Source organism: Dreissena polymorpha, chromosome 1 (assembly GCF_020536995.1).
Source record: "Dreissena polymorpha isolate Duluth1 chromosome 1, UMN_Dpol_1.0, whole genome shotgun sequence".
Lineage (NCBI taxonomy): Eukaryota > Metazoa > Mollusca > Bivalvia > Myida > Dreissenidae > Dreissena > Dreissena polymorpha.
The window spans coordinates 209047214-209067193 of NC_068355.1; the positions used below are offsets into that span (position 1 = coordinate 209047214).

The window sequence follows — 19980 nt, forward strand, 5'->3', positions numbered from 1 at the left end:
TTCATGTGTTATTTTGAAACTATTTGCGTATTACTAAAATTACATTTAAATTTGTGGTGAACCTCAAGAGTCTTAATGGCCCCGTGTTTGCTTATTTTTTTATACCAAGTATTATAGTATTGTGAGTACATATTGTCAGGTAAAGAACTGGGCCACAAATAGGTGAATCGCAGGTCCGATTCATTTAAAAGCCACATAACTTATGTAGGACTTGGTTCTATTGTTGTCCTCTCTCCCCATGCAAATAGGCCATTTGAAAGTTACTGACATAAATATCTGCATTTTTTATTTATTACTTGGTAAACAGCTTTACCAGAAAAAAAATCTGCTTTTCATATCATTTAAATACTGTTGAAAGTGACGAAAAAAGAAAATAAATACATTTCATGTCTTTTTTAAGTACTAAAAATATGTTCACATAAGCAGGATTTATATAATTTTTCCTAATATAAGTATATACTTTTATTTGTAAAGTAAGATATGTTTTTTTTTTCAAAAGATTTAAAAACTGAATTATTTTTTTTTATTTCAAAATCAATACTATTTTAAATTTGATTATTGCATTTGTGTAGATGTTTACCTGTATTACTAGGAGCAGTTGTATCCTCATATATCTTTTTTACAAGTGCTCTAGTCATAGTGTACTGGTACAGAGCAGTTTCGGATGTGACAAACAAGTTGCCTGCATAATGGGCAATGCCAGCACACTTGTGCTGAAACTGAAGTTTCCTGCCTTTAACAAGCTGACCATTATTTACAGAGATGAACTGCACCCCTTCATCCACAGTAACAGCCACCTCATATGCACTTATCTGATAAATTTCCCCTTTAGAAACAGGCACATCACAGTGGCTGATCACTTTGTACTGCTGGTTCAGGAGCTTCACTCGCTTATTGTTGAAGTCAGCAACAAGGATATTATCACTTGAGATAAAACAGATGCATATGCTTTAACTGTATCTACCATCAGTTGGTATTTTCAGATCATACTCGCACTTCTTTGTTACTGTAAATGGATGATTGGCGTTTCCCTGCACTGCTCTATGTAAAATCTTCCCAATACCAAACTGTTTGTTCAAATACTGTTCAATGTCTGTATTTGCTTTGCTTGCTATTGAATTGTCAAACTTCAAAGAAGTCTTTTTCAGATATACTTGAGACTCCTTTATCTTGTCCAGACATTTCCTGCTGGCTATGAAGGCCATTTCTCCAATCCTCCTATCTGCAAGCTCCTGCACAGCTTCACTAAGAAGCTCTAGGTCATCCATCAGTTTATTGTAGTTCTCTACATCAGTCTTGAGATCAGCTTGTAGAGATGTCCTCACATCATCCAGTTCTTTCAGTGTAGCCATTTCAAGCTTGTCCAGAGCAGAATTTATTTTCTGTCGCACATCTCTGACTTCTTGTAGTCTTTTACTGTATGATCCCTCAACAGCCTGAAAGATGGTCTGTTTTGTATTGTGAAGATTCTTCAGTTCTTTCAGAATGGTCTTAATCTTGTAAGACAATTCATGTAAGTCTGACAGATTGGTTTTGCGTGACTCAGAAATAAGGGTTACTTCCTTGCATAGTCTGAAACAAGTGAACATTCATACATTATTTGATTAAAAGTGACGAAAAAGATATCATTAAATAAACAGTTAACGACTGACAAATACATGCTCATTGTTTATATTTAAGACATTGCTGTTTATTTACAAAATCATTGGTTACATTATTATTTTGTTTCTTGCAGATTGAAAGTTTTACAACATATTTTCGACTTGTATCAACTAAATAAAAAAGCTGTTTAAATCCTGAACTAAGTATAGCTTAAACATGTTCTTTAAAAAAAAGATGGGAAAAAATGCAGAAAATATTGTTCTAATTGTTTTGACAGAGATACAGGCTCGAGTTACTAGTTTAGAAATGTTTAAACTCATGGTTTAACTGAAGCTTGATTTAATCAGTGCAGCTAATTTGTATTATTTCATTGCATTCTAAGTCATGTTCAGCATTGTTTTTCTTGCCAATTTAAAATAAATAAATTTTATAGACGCATCAAAAACCTTGAATTGAGCTTTTATTTATTCTTTCAGCGATTTTTCTTCCCCAATTGTGAAAAGTACTTGTACCATACCAATTGGAAAAAATTAGCGCCAAAAACCCTGAAATTTGGAAAATTCGTGTCGTGAAATCTCCCAATTCGGAATCATGGGTCTTTTTAATTGCTTGGTTTCAATAGCACAAATCAACTCAAATATTGATTTACATTCATTTTGGCTTGATATGTTCAGTCTCAGTGCTCATTTTAATTGTTAACTTGCAGGCAATGCACTTTTGGAACAATATTGACGAACTTATCATTCCTTTTGGGATTTTATTAGACTGCAATTGGGAATTTTGTAGTTTTTCTTCAACTGGGAAAGTTATTTAAACCTTTTACGGGTACTTTATTATGAAGTGAAAAAATCGTTGTCTTTGTAGACAAGTGAAGAGAAGTTTGGACTAAAACATGGTGATTTTTTTTTAAGTGAACTTGCTCATTTACTAGACTGACTGACTTAATTTTAAAACAGCGTTATGAAACTTTAAAGGAAGAGAAGCTAAATACTTGTTAGACAGTGTTTTATTTATTTATTTATTTTGGGAGGGGGGATGAAGCTTTCTTCACCAGGTCTGATTTGTTGAAGAAATTTCCCTAGACCCTAATAAGTAATCCTAACATATCATTATTTCAATTGAGAGAAATCCAAAAAACTATTGGCTACTTATCTTTGTCCATAGGTTTTGATGAACATTTTTAAGTCAGACAGGTTGGTGGTTAAGCATATGTTATAAATATCATTATTAAACAAGCACAAGTGTAATAATATCCTATAACAGCTGGCCTCAACATTATTTTTTTAAACCTGTTGTCCTATTGTGCATACAAAAAAGTCCTGCCTGACCTTAAAATGCAATAAAATATACAATGTAACTTTTCAATAATATTAAAACACATAAATAGAAGCATGGCCCAAGCATGTATCTTTATGTGGTCTCTCAATCTTTCAATTAAATAAAACAAATCATTGAAACATAATTACAGTACTGATATTGTAATCTATACTCTACTGAATACTCTACTCTATAATATATCTTAAAGCGAGATTATACGATTTTTTATACGTGCTAAATTGTAATATATTGATAAAATATGTTACAATAACACAAAATAGGCAAGAAAAAGTACACATTGAAGACGAATTTAATAAAATGCAGCAAAGACAAATAAGCACCCCGAGCCGATTGTGACGAAGATATTTCGTGCATATTTTCCAACAATAACCGAACCATTCGTCTTTTTATTAGGATCAGAGTTAGTGTTCATGTGTCGTATGAATATATATCATTGCAAGAATTTAAAATGAACCGTTAAACTAAATTATGATTGACATCGTACATGCATGCTATACATGCTGGCGAATTCGACTGTTCAGTTATTTTCGATTTCAGAATTAAATATCTGGCTTATTTCGCATTTTTCGACTTTTCGACACATGTACTTCTTAACTTTTATTTGAATTTATATTGAAATACATATAAAATGTTTTAAATAAACCGAACGCTTGAATGACGTTTTTAAAAACATAATGGAACTAACTGCAGCTATGTTGCATTGACCTATGTGATTATACTCCCTTGTACACAGCACAGTGTAGTGCGTATCTGAATACCTTGTGTTTTTTATTTCAATGTCAACATAAAGTTTTGATACGAGCCAAACAACTTGATTTTTTGCTTCTTTACTAGAGAAAAAAAATACCTTCAATTTTGCAACTTCACTCAGACTAGCAGACTAGTTTTTGACTTGTCTGGACCTTTTTATGCTTGTCACGGACAACCAAAGTGTTGAACACTGCATACGTTATGTGTGCTTTTCTAATCAAGTCTGTATACTTTTATGTTTAAACTGAATTTACGAGCCTTGCACGAATGATAAATGGTGGATATCTTTTTGAAAGATTGTTGTTTTTGCTGTGCTTCAATGTTTAGCAAGTAAATGCTTTTAAAGGGAAGGACCTTCAATTCTTTAAATTTGCTTTTAAAAATGTGATTTAATCATAAAACTCTGCTTTGACTAATGTTAGAATATGGGATGCATTCAAGCCATTTAGTTTCATTTTTTAATAACCTACTAAAAATGTGGACCCGACCAAACCCGAAACTGCCCGGCTTTTAAAATTTTGACCAGCCCACACACCCCAAAGAAATTGTTCGCCCCATTTGAGCACTAGATGCTAAGCATCTATGGGCATGCCTTAAAGATTAACATTGATTGTTCCAAAGAAATAGCCCCAGCTTAGAACATATTTGTACATCCTGCACAACACATATGTTAAGTTGTCTGTCTGGCATCATTGTTGATGTCACAGTTGGTTATTTTTGCCAAGAGCACATATTGAACAGTAAATGACATATCATCTTGAAGTTTCATAGGTAGATTGATCCCATTGACAAGGTAGAAAGAGCGTAAGGATCATCTATCTATCTATACTGTAAAACTTCCCTTGCGGGTATTTTTGACAGGTGCGCAGTCAGTGCAAAGATAAAAATGTTAAAAGTGAGAAAGATAAAAGTATGTTAGATTTATCATGCATGGTGAAGTGATTTTAAGTTAAAAAACTGATAAAAACATGTGTCTCGGAGTTCAAGGGGCAGAAGGGAAAGCAGGGACCGCTTAAACCCTTCAAGATCAGGATGTAACACTGTAGTGGCTGGGAGGTTGTTCCACATCACAATAGCACTTGGGAAAAATGAAAACTTATAATAATGTGCAGAGGTATGGATCTGTCTCTAAGAGATGGGGTGCATGTGACGAGTGAATCTGGTGGGTCGCTTGACATATGATGGTAGGGGCACGGCCACTAAAACACTTTTGAAAAAGATTATTAATTAAGTGTCATTTCGTCTGTCTTGTAAGGTCTGCCAACCAAGTTCCTGTTGCATGGATGTGACACTGTCAAAAGGAGAATAATTATGCTTGACCCAGCGGACTGCTCGACGCTGTACATTTTCATTTTTTTGTAAATTTTGTAATGTGTGAGGACTCCATACGGAAAAGGCATATTCAACCTGTGGTCTAACTATTGTTTTGTATGCCAGCTGGCGAATATTGGAATTTCTTGTCTGTATGTTCCTGCGTAAAAAACCAAGAGATTTGTTAGCGTTATTTGTAATTCTATTTATATGGGTGTTCCAGGAAAGGTCTTTTGAGATGTCCACACCTAAGTATTTTGCATTGTCATCAGTTTCTAATATTTTTCCATGGTGTCTGTAATTAAAAGAGATTTTTTTATTTATTTCTGGTTATGTTTAAAATTGGCATTTACTTGGGTTGAACTCAATGTCCCAAAGATGTTCCCATTTCATTAGTCTATCTAGATCTTCTTGTAGAGTATGGCAGTCATGCATATTGTTGATTGTTAGATAAACGGCAGTGTCATCTGCAAATGAGTGAACTTGACAAGTAATAGATTTAGGTAAGTCATTTATATAGAGAAGACAGAGTAACGGACCAAGCACAGACCCTTGTGGTACCCCAGATGTCACTTGTACCTCGGATGATAATTCTCCATCTAGAGCAACACGTTGAGTACGACCTATAGCGAATGATTTAATCTATGAGAGAGTATCATTACTCCTGATAACCTGTTTTAAGAGTTATTGCTCATTTTGACCTTCAACTTGAAATGTCATAGGTAGGTAGATCTTGTTGAGGGGATGTGAAGTTCACAAGAACTGTGATTGTTGCTTTTTATATTTTTAGACTTATTGCCTTTCAGTAGTTTTTATATTTATGCTCCCCCCCCCTTCGAAGAAGAAAGGGTATATTGTTTTGCACATGTCGGTTGGTCCGTCGGTCTGTCGGTCCGTCGGTTCGTCCACCAGATGGTTTCCGGATGATAACTCAAGAACGCTCAGGCCTAGGGTCATGAAACTTCAAAGGTACATTGATCAAGACTGGCAGATGACACCTATTGATTTTCAGGTCACTAGGTCAAATATCAAGGTCACAGTGACTCGAAATAGTACAATGGTTTCCGGATGATAACTCAAGAATGCTTACGCCTAGGATCATGAAACTTCATAGGTACATTGATCATGACTGGTAGATGACCCCTATTGATTTTCATTTCGCTATGTCAAAGGTCAAGGTCACAGTGACTCGAAATATTAAAATGGTTTCCGGATGTAGTAAAATGGTTTCCGGATGATAACTCAAGAATGCTTACGCCTAGGATCATGAAATTTCATAGGTACATAGATCATGACTGGCAAATGACCCCAATTGATTTTCAGGTCACTAGGTCGAAGGTTAAGGTCACAGTGACTCGAAACAATAAAATGGTTTCCGGACGATAACTCAAGAACGCTTACAACTAGGATCATAAAACTGCATAATACATTGATAATGACTGGTAGATGACCCCTATTGATTTTCAGGTCACTAGGTCAAAGTTCAAGGTCACAGTGACTTGAAATAGTAAAATGGTTTCCGGATGATAACTCAAGAATGCTTATGCCTAGGATCATGTAACTTCATTGGTACATAGATCATGACTGACAGATGACCCCTATTAATTTTCAGGTCACTAGGTCAAAGGTCAAGGTCACAGTGACAAAAAACGTATTCACACAATGGCTGCCACTACAACTGACAGCCCATATGGGGGGCATGCATGTTTTACAAACAGCCCTTGTTTAGTTTTGTTTGGATCCTATCTTGAAAATTATCAGTAGTTACTATCAAAGTCAAACTTAATATGAAAGTATGAATTAATAAGAATTGCAGTGCATAAGAACCATTACTTCTGCTTTAATAATTTCACATGTGTTTCCCATGTGGCTGTTCTTGCTGAAATGCTGTCCATGGCATATCTTAACTATAAAATGAGGTTTGAACATTAAACATATATATGAAGTATTATAAAGCTAATGAATGGGCGAGTTCTTAAAGCTGAACTACCAAATCTGTGTAAAAAAGTTCTTATCAGGCATAAATGTGATTGGTCTAGTTCACATCATGCCCCTGATATAAATTTAAGCATGTTCTCTTAATCAACATTACGATTCCGAGTGTTGTGAGGAATCTTGGCCTAATGTTTTTTTTATTGTCTTCATTGCTTGTATTGTATTGTGCTATTGAGACCTCACTTGTCAAAATAGTTTTGCACAGTTAAGCCATATGTTGTTTTGTTCAATTATGAATTAACATAAGACGTGATGTATTCTTGTCAAGAGTATGTTTGAAACATGTTTTCCTGATACCACAACAATATTTCAATCATTGCTTTACTTACCTGTGATTTAGGAATGCACAGTTAGTGCAACATGGCTGACTATGGTCCTTACAAAACATTTTAAGTTTTTTGTCTTTGTGGATCTCACACTTGTATAGAAAATCTTCCATTTTCTTAGTGATAGGCCACTTGTTTATGTCTCCTCTCCCATAAGTGATATGGTCAGCATATAATTGACTATGATGATAAATGCATTTTCCACAAAAACATTTCAGACATGTTTCACAGTAAATCTCTGCAATTTCTTCGATACTTCTACTTTTGCAGGCTCCACAACAGTAGTCCTTCACCAAATCAGAGCTTTTATCAACTGAACTGAAAGTAGTCGCCATTTTGTTGAAAACTCAAAAGTGTTCCAAACTTCCTATTTTCTGAATGGTTAATAATGCACCTTTTACTCACATGAAATAGTTATCGATCACTGTTATTAACTTCTTGATATGTTGCTTATTTTTTCTCATTAATAACACATTTGCAGTACTTATTTTTAAGCATTCAGTTCGTCTACCATGAACTTTGATCATTTAAACTAATAAACTCTTGTTATCATGTTGAGATAAACTTGTACATGCATGATAGTTGAGTGTTACATAAGCTAACACAGCAGTGTATAATCTAGATTTCTCTTTACTGATATTTAACACAGCTTACATAGGCGGATCCAGGGGGGGGGGGGAGGGGGGGGCGGACGAGGCGAGGCGTACCCTCCCCAACTCAAGTCCCCAAAGTAAAGTCAACTCATTTGATGTTTCACACTTAACTTGATCTTAATCACATATCGTCGCTGTCGTTCTCAAACCTCGTAGCTACAAAATGTCAACTTTTCAGAAGAGAGAAAAAACCGTCTCATATAGGAAACCTCGTAGTTGCAAATAAAAAAAATTCTAAAAACGTTTTTGTCAAATTTGTCCAAACGAAACGACGTACCCATAAGTGAAATGGCGTCGCTACGACTTTTCGCCGGGAAAAAAGCCAACAATCATTCGACAACATTTCGTCACGTCACGTGGCTTTTTCAAAGGCTCTGATTGGCGTAGAGCTACGAGATATAGCACAAAACACGCGCCAGACTTCATATATTCGGAAAAGACGAAAAAAATATTTTGAAAAGTTTGGAGCTACGAGGTTTGAGAACGACAGCTACGATATTTAAACTTGTCAAAGCCTTCAAAATCACTAAAATCGTGGATTCGCACCCCTGGACCCCCAAAACTATAAACTATGCACTTTTTGGCATTATGAGAAGGTTCTTTGATGAAAGTATATAAGGCGTGACATGCTTGAGAAGCGGTTTTCAAAGCCTTCAAAATCTTTAAAATCGTGAAGCTTCCGGGGGGCTTTGCCCCCCCCCCCAGGCTCCCTTAACGATAAACTATGCACTTTTTTGGCATTATAAGAAGGTACTTTGATGAAAGTATATAAGGCGTGACATGCTCGAGAAGTGGTTATCAAAGCCTTCAGAATCATTAAAATCGTGAAGCTTCCGGGGGGCTTCGCCCCCTGGACTACCTAAAGATAAACTATGCACTTTTTTGGCATTACAAAAAGGTACTTTGATACAAGTATATAAGGCGTGACATGCTCGAGAAGTGGTTGTCAATGTCTTCAAAATCACTAAAATCGTGGAGCTTAAGGGGGGCTTCGACCCCTTGAACCCCCTAGCAGGACCCCTAGCAAATCTTTAAATACCCCCCCCCCCCTAACCAGAAATCCTGGATCCGCCCCTGGCTTATATTGGGACACCCAATAAAAGTGCAATTACTGTTAAAATAAACACTGGCATGATTTGATCCTCTAATTTTATAGAAAAAGGCCTGAGGCAGATTTGATTTCATAGCCTTAAAGATTTTTATATTTGACTTTAAAGTCGGCCGAGTTGATATTTCTCACAACAATTTGGTTTTCTCAACTGACCAGAATTTATTAGTATTCGTCAGATACATTCTTAAGCTTAACTCTTCCATACTGATTTTGCCAAAAGATGCCAAAAGCATCAAAAATACGAAACCTAATCATGTACATAACGGAATCCTCAAGACTAGTATTAACCTGTGACGTATTCACGATTTGGGTCACGTGAGCGCCAATTTCACGTGATTTCCACTTCCACGCTTTTCAAAACAGAGAAGAACTATTAAATCACAGGTGTTGGGCGCGTGGTCAAGTCACTTAAAAACTATCAATGTGTAATAAACCAACATTTTTCATCATTTGGACAAAACAAACAGTTCTAATATATTATATACATATATATACAAGGTAGGTATCTCTTGACACAGAAAAATCACCTACATCAACATGTTTAAGCCATTAAGTGCCTAAATGGCGGACGATTTTGGTAAACTATGAACCATATTGTAGGGAAAGATTGCATCGTGACGAAAAATGACCACGAACGGCTACTTGCCCACATAAACTACTAGAAAACACTTCTTGAACTCGTAGAAATGCTAGGTCGGCTCTCGTCTGACCGAACGTTCAGTGCCGATTTTTACAAGAGTAAAACTTTCGAAATACCCCAGCTATGAAACATAATCCACATTAGTACAATAAACACATACGAGTTTATCAACTAACAACTAGCTTAAAAACTTGAACATGTTGATGTAGGTGCTTTTCCTGTGTCAAGAGATTCCTACCTTCTATATAATATATATAAGATTTTTTTTTGGTCAAAATGATGAAAAATGTTGTTTTATGAAATATTGATAGTGTTTAAACTTTAAGTGACTTGGCCACGCGCCCAACACCTGTGCTCCGAGTCTGTGCATTTGTTTTCATTATTCAGGCGAGTCCATGCCTCAAGCGAATCACGTGGTTTTACATGTGACCGCGCGTGTTTAAATTTAAATCATTTCTGTACATGGACAGCAATTGAAAAGCCCTATCTTCGTACTGACTTTGGGCATTTCTTGACCGATTTTGACCAATTTGTTTGCACACTGACATAAATACCATCGCCTTTTGACTCAAAATCACTTTTTTGCGACACATAACAAAAATGGGAAAATATACCAACATCAACTCGGTTGGCTTTAATCAGACACAAGATCTTTAGTTCTCCTGAAAAAGATTTTAAAGGGATTAATTTAAAAAGTGCAAACTTAAAAAATCTGTTGCTCTGAAACTGCAAGGCTGAGAGGTTTTATATTTTGTTTGTACAATTTAATCTACTGGCCCTCTACAAAGATTTACAAATAATGCCACTAAGTCACATAATTAATATAGACTTGTATTTTAAGTAAATAACTTCAAAAAATATCTGAAAATGCAAGGGTTACAGGTTGAAAATTTGGCGTGAAACATTCAATAGTAGTCCTCTATTAAAAAGGTTCTTATCATGTCCGTGGACTCAAATTTGGCCAAACCCAAGAGGCCACCTTATTTAGGCTTACACAAAAAATAAATGTAAAAATCTGCAAAGGTCAAGTGTACAATACTTGGTGTGTAACATGATATAGAGGTCAAATCAGATATTGTTCAAATAATGCCTCCTGCATAAAAACTGATCAAGCATCATGGGTCTCCTTATGATGTGCCCCCCGTCGAAGAAAAGGGGGTATATTGTTTTGCTGGATGTCGGTTAGTCTGTCCGTCTGTCAGTCTGTCGGTAGACCAGTTCGTTTCTGATCAATAACTCGTCAACAAATTGACCAATCGGGTTTATACTTCACATGTGGATTGACCTTGGACAGTAGATTACCCCTATTGAAATTGGAGTCAACAGGTCAAAGGCCAATGTCACTGTCACAATAAGTATAAAAATAGTTTCTGATCAACTCGTCAACGACTTGACCGATTGGCTTGATACTTCACATGTGCATTTGCTTTGGACAGTAATGACCCCTATTGAAATCAGGGTCACTAGTTCAAAGCCCTTTTGGAGGGGGGGGGGGATATGTCTCCGACCACGGAACTCTTGTTTAAATAGCTTTCAAAAGTAAATTACTAACATATGTTCTCTGAAATGGAAATGATCAGGAATAAAATAGTTGGTGGTTTGATGAGACCATTTACCTGGGGTCAAAACTGGCCACGCTCCAGGTGTGACCTGATTTATGAAGACCTGTAAAGTAATAACTGGCAATCCCGCATGTTTACATAATTTATAAAGACATGTATATTACAATATTCATTATGTTTTCTGAAACACTAAACGGCCAAAAGGTGTAATAATAGAGCTGTAACATTGTACAGTGTGCTTCCATTTACTTTTTTTCAAATCATGCCCCTGGGGTCAATATTTGCACTGCCTGTTGGCAAAATGTTGTAGGTTGAAGTTATATTTCAGGTCTGTGACATGAGATTATGGTCCTACACAAAGATTGATGAAAAAAGCGATTGGATATGCAAATAAAACATAAATACAAAGCTAATTTGAATTTCAAATTACCTTTTACTAAAAGAGAGTTGTGTCTTGCCATCATTTACCAGATCCTTGTGAACTCTGTAAGCATGAATTGCACGCTGGAATTACTCCATTTTTGTATAAGCAAGTGATTAATGACTTGAATACATTGACTTAATTACTTTTTATCAAAGTGTTTCATGAGATAAATGCCAGCCTCATATTAAGTGAACAGTATAATATGCTTGTATCTTATTTACCCTATTCCAGTATAGCAATTGGTTTTTGTGCTTTCAGATTACATACTCTGCAATAAAAAACATTTGGTTTTCGAATCTTTTGTTTTTATTGACTCAAAAACAAATCTTTTGCTGCCAATGTGCCGACAATATTAAAATTATTCATCATGCACAATTTTCAAAATCACAATTTCAAAAGTTCACTTTGCAAACAGGTTGGAACCAGTAAAACCAATGGTTTTGAGAAAAATCTGCCGTATTTGATACAGTAATGGGTATATGTCTTACACATGTCAAAATTAAATTGACGTATACCTCTAAAAAAGACTGCAAACATTAATTTTGTGTTCCTGAAATTCTTAAAAACAGTAATCGTCAATATTTGCCAGATTTTGCTTTGAAAAATAGAAACTATGATTTGATTGGATTATTTGGACATGGAAAGAGGCATAAACGTCAACTGATTGACACCGTAGGATTGATATTTTTCGCTGCCTACGTCCGAGAAAATCTGTGTTGGTGTTTTGATTAGGAAAATATTAAGTCCAAGAAATTTGTGAGCACATGTGTATGTGCTTGAAAATGAATGGTATAATTGGATTGGTTTTAATGGTGTTATTTAATGCTCTTACTGTGGTTACAGTAATTGATACCAAACATTACCTTTCTGGATAAATTGGTACTCGGCAAAAGTTTTATTTAAACAGTGTTTTGATTGACCATCAAGCTTGAATAAGTTGATGCATTATTATTACAAATCATTTTCACATTTGTTGTACCCCAGTCATTAAAATAAGTTATATTAATTTTTAGGGTATGTTTTCTAAAGTCAGTCACATTTAAACATGTTTCTAGCTTAAATATTACATGCAAATATTTAGTGTGAAATAATGTGATTTTTGTTTGAAAACCATCAGTATTTCTTATAATTTAAAGGTCACAAAAGTCAGATATGACTGTGGGAAAGAACTATATTTATATCAGTAGATATTGCCTAGGTTTACTTAATACATAAAAGAAACTCTTTTGTAAAGTCACAGAAACTATCTGTGTTACTTTTCTAGATTACCAAATCCTATTTTCATATACATATTTTGGACCTCCTATGAAAAACTACATGTATTTGTTATTGTATTTCCTCCTATTATGACCGAACTCAACCTAAAATTTGCATTAACCAAAGAATAAAAATTGTATGGCCTATGAAAACAAGAAACCGTCGGAGACAGATGATGCTCCCCAAAGGTTTTTTTGTCACAATATTGCACTATATATTCAGATAAAAGAAAACGTCTTGAGGGGCATAACTTTGGAAAAATAATAAGATGAATGGTTTAGCAACTTAAAAATTTCAAAGGGCCATTACTCTCTAAATAAATTATCTAACCAGAACCCACAAATAACATGATCATCTCCTTAAGGTAGTTAAGCTTCCCATAAAGCTTCATTGAATTCCAGTCAGTAGTTGGAGAGAATTAGCCCGAACAAGAATTGCACTATATGTACAGTTTATAGAAAAATTCAAAGGGCCATAACTCTGTATAAAATCATCCGAATTTAACCGGCTGATAATATGCACATCTCCTGTTTGTAGTGAAGCTTCCCATAGTGTTCCATTGGATTTCCGTAATAAGTTGCTGAGAAATAGCTCAGACAAGAATTGCAGTACATGTACAATGGAAAATTTCAAAGGGCCATAAATCTGTGAAAAATCATCCGACGAGAACCGGCTGATAATATGCATATTTTCTCTTGGTAGTAAAGCTTCCCATAATGTTTCATTGAATTCCAATCATTAGTTGCTGAGAAATAGCCCGGACAAGAATTGCACTATATGTACAGTTAATGGAAAATTTCAAAGGGCCATAACTCTGTGAAAAATCATCCGACCAGAACCCGCTGATAATATGCACATCTCCTCTTGATAGTGAAGCTTCCCATAAAGTTTCATTGAATTCCGGTCATTAGTTGCTGAGAAATAGCCCGGACAATAATTGTGCACGGACGGACGGAAACTCGGACAGACGAAGCGGCGACTATATGCTTCCCCCAAAAAAATAATTTTGGGGGAGCATAACAAATGTATATATTATAAGGGTACTTAAATTGAGCCAAGCTCTGTGAAAAGGAAGTTTAATTGATTTGCGTAAAACGTTCTTCTAGAACTGCACAGGCTAATAAGGGGACATTTTCAGCTTTAAATGAATATTTCATTTAAAGGGCGACTTTCCTGTTAAGGGGGAAAGTGAAGTCCCAGATAAGCCTGTGGGATGACATTTTACACACATTTAACCTTGTTTTCTCATAGCATAATTCATATATAATTGCATAATGGTCAGTGTCTGGTTTATTTTGGCACAAAAATGTGCACATGTGGTTAAATATTACTACTTTTAATTGGAGACTCCAAAGTCTCCCCCCCCCGTGGAGATGTGCCACCTCAACGATTTTTCACTGGGCGGATATTAGCCCCCTCACTGATTTTTATTGGGCGGAGAACTGCCCTCCTGCTGAAAAATAGGGGGCGGAGAAGTGCCCTCTTGTCAGAATTGACATGACGCCTTATCAGTGATCGCTCCGCCCACTTAATCACGTGGCTCAGCGGGAAGAAAACCTAGACAAGCTAACACCAAAATGGCTTCTTTGCCTATAGACTGCATATAGATTTACGCGATATTCCGAATGATTTTAGGGACTTGTTTAACACCATATTGCACTTGTTAAGGGGTTGATGCCATTTAGTTATTCTGCAGATGCAAAAAACATACGATTAAAGAGAACATCAGCTATTTATAACGGGTAAATCGGTACATTAAACAGGCTCTCAAACGCTTGCGCGCTTACCGAAATCGAACACGTTATTACGTGTAATGGTGGTATTTGCAATAAATTAACACTTCACCGGTATTTACCCGTGTTATTAACAAAATTATTACCGAAACATCCCCCCTACCCGTGTATTTGACACGAAATAGAGCTTTATAACTGGGATTTCGGTGAAGTTTTACGCGCTTTCTGACGCCGGGTGGGTACCTCAATCCCACATGTTATTGCGTATAAAAGTGATATTAATCATATTAAACATTGCTTATGGGACATTTATCAATCACTATAATTTAAAGCGCAAAAACAACACAGTAAGTTTGGACATTGTCTGATATAAAATTAGCGTTGTACGAAATGGAATACGGTCAGGCTATTATAAATTAATAAGGCAACCAATATGAGACGCCCGCGCAGGTACCGACTTCCCCGAAGTTACAGCATTAATTGGTTAACTAATATCAGTAATAATAACTCTTTTACAATAGCATTTGTGGATACGTCTTTCTTAAAATAATAACAAAATGGTTTTCACTTGTTTCTGACACACACAGAAAGGCGATTTTTAACGGTAATTTCGTAAAATTACACGAATTGGGTACCTAAATTCTCAATTAGTTTACATGCACACGTGACATAATACATACTTAATAATGCTTAGTTATTGCTTATATGACATTTTAAGTTTGTGAAATAAATTAATGTTCTATAAAGGGGATCTCGGTAATTCTTGAAGCTTCCACTCGCTCTTGTCAAGACCGCATTGCCGCGTTGGAAATGGTATAAATTTAGTTCATCTAACTTATCTTTCTGAATACCAAATGTCAGAGTTGCATTAACCCTTTTTACATCGTTTTTGCCATATTTCATTTCCGTTTTTTAATCCGAACAAAATAAACGAAACTCGTTTAAAAAATGAGATCTAGGCATTCGAGCTCCTAGTGTGGATTAAAAGCGTTTATTGGTGACACCACATTAGTGCAAATGTGTAGATACCGTTAATAAGATAATATATCACATGTCACCTTCAAATAACATGTATGATGTCAATTAAGTGCATTACTATCAGAGTAATAAAACACAGCATGAAATAGGCTTCATAATGGGTTTTATTTCTCTTTAAGTAATGCAGATGATCTTCGCTTCTGACCTAGTAACTGATAAAACTATTTTTAAAAAAGTGATATATTATGTGATAATCAGATCGATAACATAAACTATTTAAATCTGCTAGTATATCCGATAAAAATATATTATAATTGTCTTTGACAGTGTTGACGTTCAGTTGTTCGTGGTGACGACCGCATGTATTTATACATCTCTTACACTTCTAAAGATCTCTTTTCGGCTTTGGAAACGATATAAATTAAATGTCACCAACTAATCTTTCAAGATATCGATTGTCCGAGTAACATAATCCCCATTGACACCGTTTAACCATTTTTAATCGTTTTTTAAAGAGGAAAACAAAAGAAACTCGTTGGAATAAAAGTGAACCTAAACATGTAGCTTGTCTAGAAAATGGCGGACAGGTCGTTGCTATCGAGTGCGCCCGATTAATCGATCGCTGATTGGTGGATCAATTCTAGTGGGCGGAGCGATCATAGATAAGGCGTCATGTCAATTGACATGACGCCTTATCAGTGATCGCTCCGCATACTTAATCACGTGGCTCAGCGGGAAGAAAACCTAGACAAGCTAACACCAAAATGGCTTCTTTGCCTATAGACTGCATATAGATTTACGCGATATTCCGGATGATTTTATGGACTTGTTTAACACCATATTACACGTGTAAAGGGGTTGATGCCATTTAGTTATTCTGCACATGCAAAAAATATACGATTAAAGAGAACATCAGCTATTTATAACGGGTAAATCGGTACATTAAACACGCTCTCAAACGCTTGCGCGCTTACCGAAATCGAACACGTTATTACGTGTAATGGTGGTATTTGCAATAAATTAACACTTCACCGGTATTTACCCGTGTTTTTAACAGAATTATTACCGAAACATTCCCCCCTAAACGTGTATTTGACACGAAATAGCGCATTATAACTGGGAATTCGGTGAAGTTTTACGCGCTTTCTGACGCCGGGTGGGTACCTCAATCCCTCATGTTATTGCGTATAAAAGTGATATTAATCATATTAAACATTGCTTATAGGGATATTTATCAATCCCTATAATTTAAAGCGCAAAAACAACACAGTAAGTTTGGACATTATCAAAAATTAGCGTTGTACGAAATGGAATACGGTCAGGCTATTATAAATAAATAAGGCTATCAATATCAGACGCTCGCGCAGGTACCGACTTCCCCGAAGTTACCGCATTTATTGGTTAACTAATATCAGTAATAATAACTCTTTTACAATAGCATTTATCGATACGTCTTTATTAAAATAATAACAAAATGGTTTTCACTTGTTTCTGACACACCCCAGAAACGCGATTTTTAACGGGGATTTCGTAAAGTTACACGAATTGGGTACCAAAACTCTCAATTATTTTACATGCACACGTGACATAATACATACGTAATAATGCTTAGTTATTGCTTATATGACATTTCAAGTTTGTGAAATAAATTAATGTTCTATGAAGGGGATCTCGGTAATTCTTGAAGCTTCCACTCGCTCTTGTCAAGACCGCATTGCCGCGTTGTAAATGGTATAAATTTAATTCATCTAACTTATCTTTCTGGATACCAAATGTCAGAGTTGCATTAACCTTTTTTACACCGTTTTTGCCATATTTCATTTCCGTTTTTTAATCCGAACAAAATAAACGAAACTCGTTTAAAAAATGAGATCTAGGCATTCGAGCTCCTAGTGTGGATTAAAAGCGTTTATTGGTGACACCACATGAGTGCAAATGTGTAGATACCGTTAATAAGATAATATATCACATGTCACCTTCAAATAACATGTATGATGTCAATTAAGTGCATTACTATCAGAGTATTAAAACACAGCATGAATTAGGCTTCATGCTGGGTTTCAGTTCTCGTAAAGTAATGCAGATGAACATGTCTATGATACGTTTAAGCGATATACCCGATGATTTTGGTGAACATTTTTTGCCGTATAGATGCTCTCTACGTCAACGAATTCAATGAATTAAATTTGCTAATGAGTCGTACATTGACTCTGTCCGAATTTTTAGGGGAAATAACGATGAAATCGACGTCAAATCCCGTATTTTCAGAAGTCAACGAAAGGGAGAGGATCCCCATACCGTGAATTTCTCGAAATAAATTCAATGTCACCAACTAATCTGTCAGGATATCGATTGTCCGAGTTACATCATCCCCATTGACACCGTTTAACCATTTTAATCGTTTTTTTTTAAGAGGAAAACAAAAGAAACTCGTTGGAATAAAAGTGAACCTAAACATGTAGCTTGTCTAGAAAATGGCGGACAGGTCGTTGCTAACGAGTGCGCCCGATTAATCGATCGCTGATTGGTAAATCAATTCTAGTGGGCGGAGCGATCATAGATAAGATGAATTTCAACTGGAATATACATGTGTAGGCTCTACGTTCTTCCATCCAAGTGGGGCGTCTGAATCTGAAATAGATTACTTTCTAGCGACAAACTCTAACCACTTTATACACAGAAATAAAGAAGTTCTTCCAATAGTGTCAAACGTCTCTGACCACGTGCCAATCACAGTTATTATAAAACTTGAGCTCACAGCAAAACCATCAGGAGACTGTACTAAGGCTAAATTAACTATTATGAATAGTGTAAAGTGGGACAAAATTGATAAACAAAATTATGCTGATCTCGTTGCTTCAAAGCTCAATAATTGTGGATCGCGTATTAATCAACCGATAGAAAAGTCAGTTACTGAAATTTGTAATATTATGTGCCATGCAGCTCATGAAATACAGGGAGAAAGGAAAAAACCAAGAAACACTAAACCCAAATTAGCAATATGGAACAATGAAATATCTCAATCCTTAAAGAATCTCAGAATAATAACAAACTATGGAAAGCGAATGGTAGTAAGATTGACCCGTGTGACCAAACATTCATTGAAAGAAAGAGCGCCAAGAAGGAATTTAGGCGACTATGTAGGGTTAGTGCCGCTAAGAAATTGTGCGATGAGAAACAAGAGATTATGAACTCTAGATCATGTGACAAGAAACTATTTTATAAACTGATTAATAAACAGAGAGGAACCCTGAAACAAGTGGTTGAAGATCTATATGTAGGAGAAACACTCTACTCAGGAACAGATGGTATTCTCGAGGGGTTCAAAGCACACTTCGAGCACTTAGCACAACACTCAGATGACACCAATTTTGATAAAACCTATCAGAGTCAAGTTCAATGTGAGATATCCGCAATCACCAATATCGTCTCCAACTCACCTGTGATTCCTGTGACATCTGCTGAACTGACAAAAGCCCTGAAAACAATTCATAAAGGTAAAGCGGCGGATATTTTTGGTATTAACATAGAGCACGTTGCATTTGGCCCGGACAGTTTAAGAACTAGTATTCTTGAAATCATCAACATTATCTTCAATAACCGAGAAATTCCTACCTGTTTGAAAAGAGGTATCCTAACCCCGGTCTTTAAAAAGAAAGGTGTCCCATCTGAAGTAGGGAACTATAGAGGAATAACAGTACTACCTACTTTGTGCAAAATTATAGAGACAATTTTAAGAAATAGAATTCAAGACTGTATTTTAAAAGTGCAAAACGCTTCACAACGAGGCTTCACGTCAGGGTCCTCCCCCTTAAATGCTGCCTTTATCCTGGAAGAGTACTATCGCGAGTGTACAGACCTAAAAACCTCTGCTCATGTGGTGTTCTTAGACGCCAAGTCAGCGTTCGACGTGGTCGACCACTCCCAACTTTTACGCAGACTCTACCATGCAGGTATAAACGACGGTCATTGGCTCCTCTTGAAATCCTTGCATGAAAACTCATCCAGCGTGGTCAAGTATAGGTCCCAAATAAGTGGTTCCTTCGATATATCACAAGGAGTACGTCAGGGAGGGATCCTCTCCACGGACCTCTACAAGCTCTACGTCAATCCTTTACTGGATAGGTTAGCCGACACCGGACGAGGTGGGCGAATTGGCACCGTACTCGCTAATAGCTCAGCGTGCGCAGATGATGTATGTTTAATGGGTAGAGACCACACAGATGTACAGCTAATGATAAACATGTCCCTATCATTTGCAAATGAAGAACGTTACCTTCTTCAACCCACAAAGACTGTG

At 36.1% G+C, this 19980-nt stretch overlaps 1 protein-coding gene across 1 annotated transcript; it reads right to left on the bottom strand.

The window, feature by feature from the left end:
- Nucleotides 1-829: 829 nt before the first annotated feature.
- On the bottom strand, nt 830-7817 carry LOC127867913 (uncharacterized protein DDB_G0279899-like). Its single transcript, XM_052409430.1, has 2 exons — nt 7326-7817; nt 830-1572 (listed from the first exon to the last, which is right to left on the bottom strand). Exons 1-2 carry the CDS (start codon nt 7655-7657, stop codon nt 951-953), a joined length of 954 nt encoding a protein of 317 aa, XP_052265390.1. The 5' UTR covers nt 7658-7817; the 3' UTR covers nt 830-950.
- Between the last annotated feature and the right edge of the window lie 12163 nt (nt 7818-19980).

Excerpts from the sequence above, each read along its gene's own strand:
- LOC127867913 (XM_052409430.1), bottom strand. The coding sequence starts at position 7,657 with ATGGCGACTACTTTCAGTTCAGTTGATAAAAGCTCTGATTTGGTGAAG. Across the intron at positions 1,573-7,325 it reads TGTGCATTCCTAAATCACAG|ACTATGCAAGGAAGTAACCC; the intron begins GTAAGTAAAGCA and ends CACTTGTTTCAG.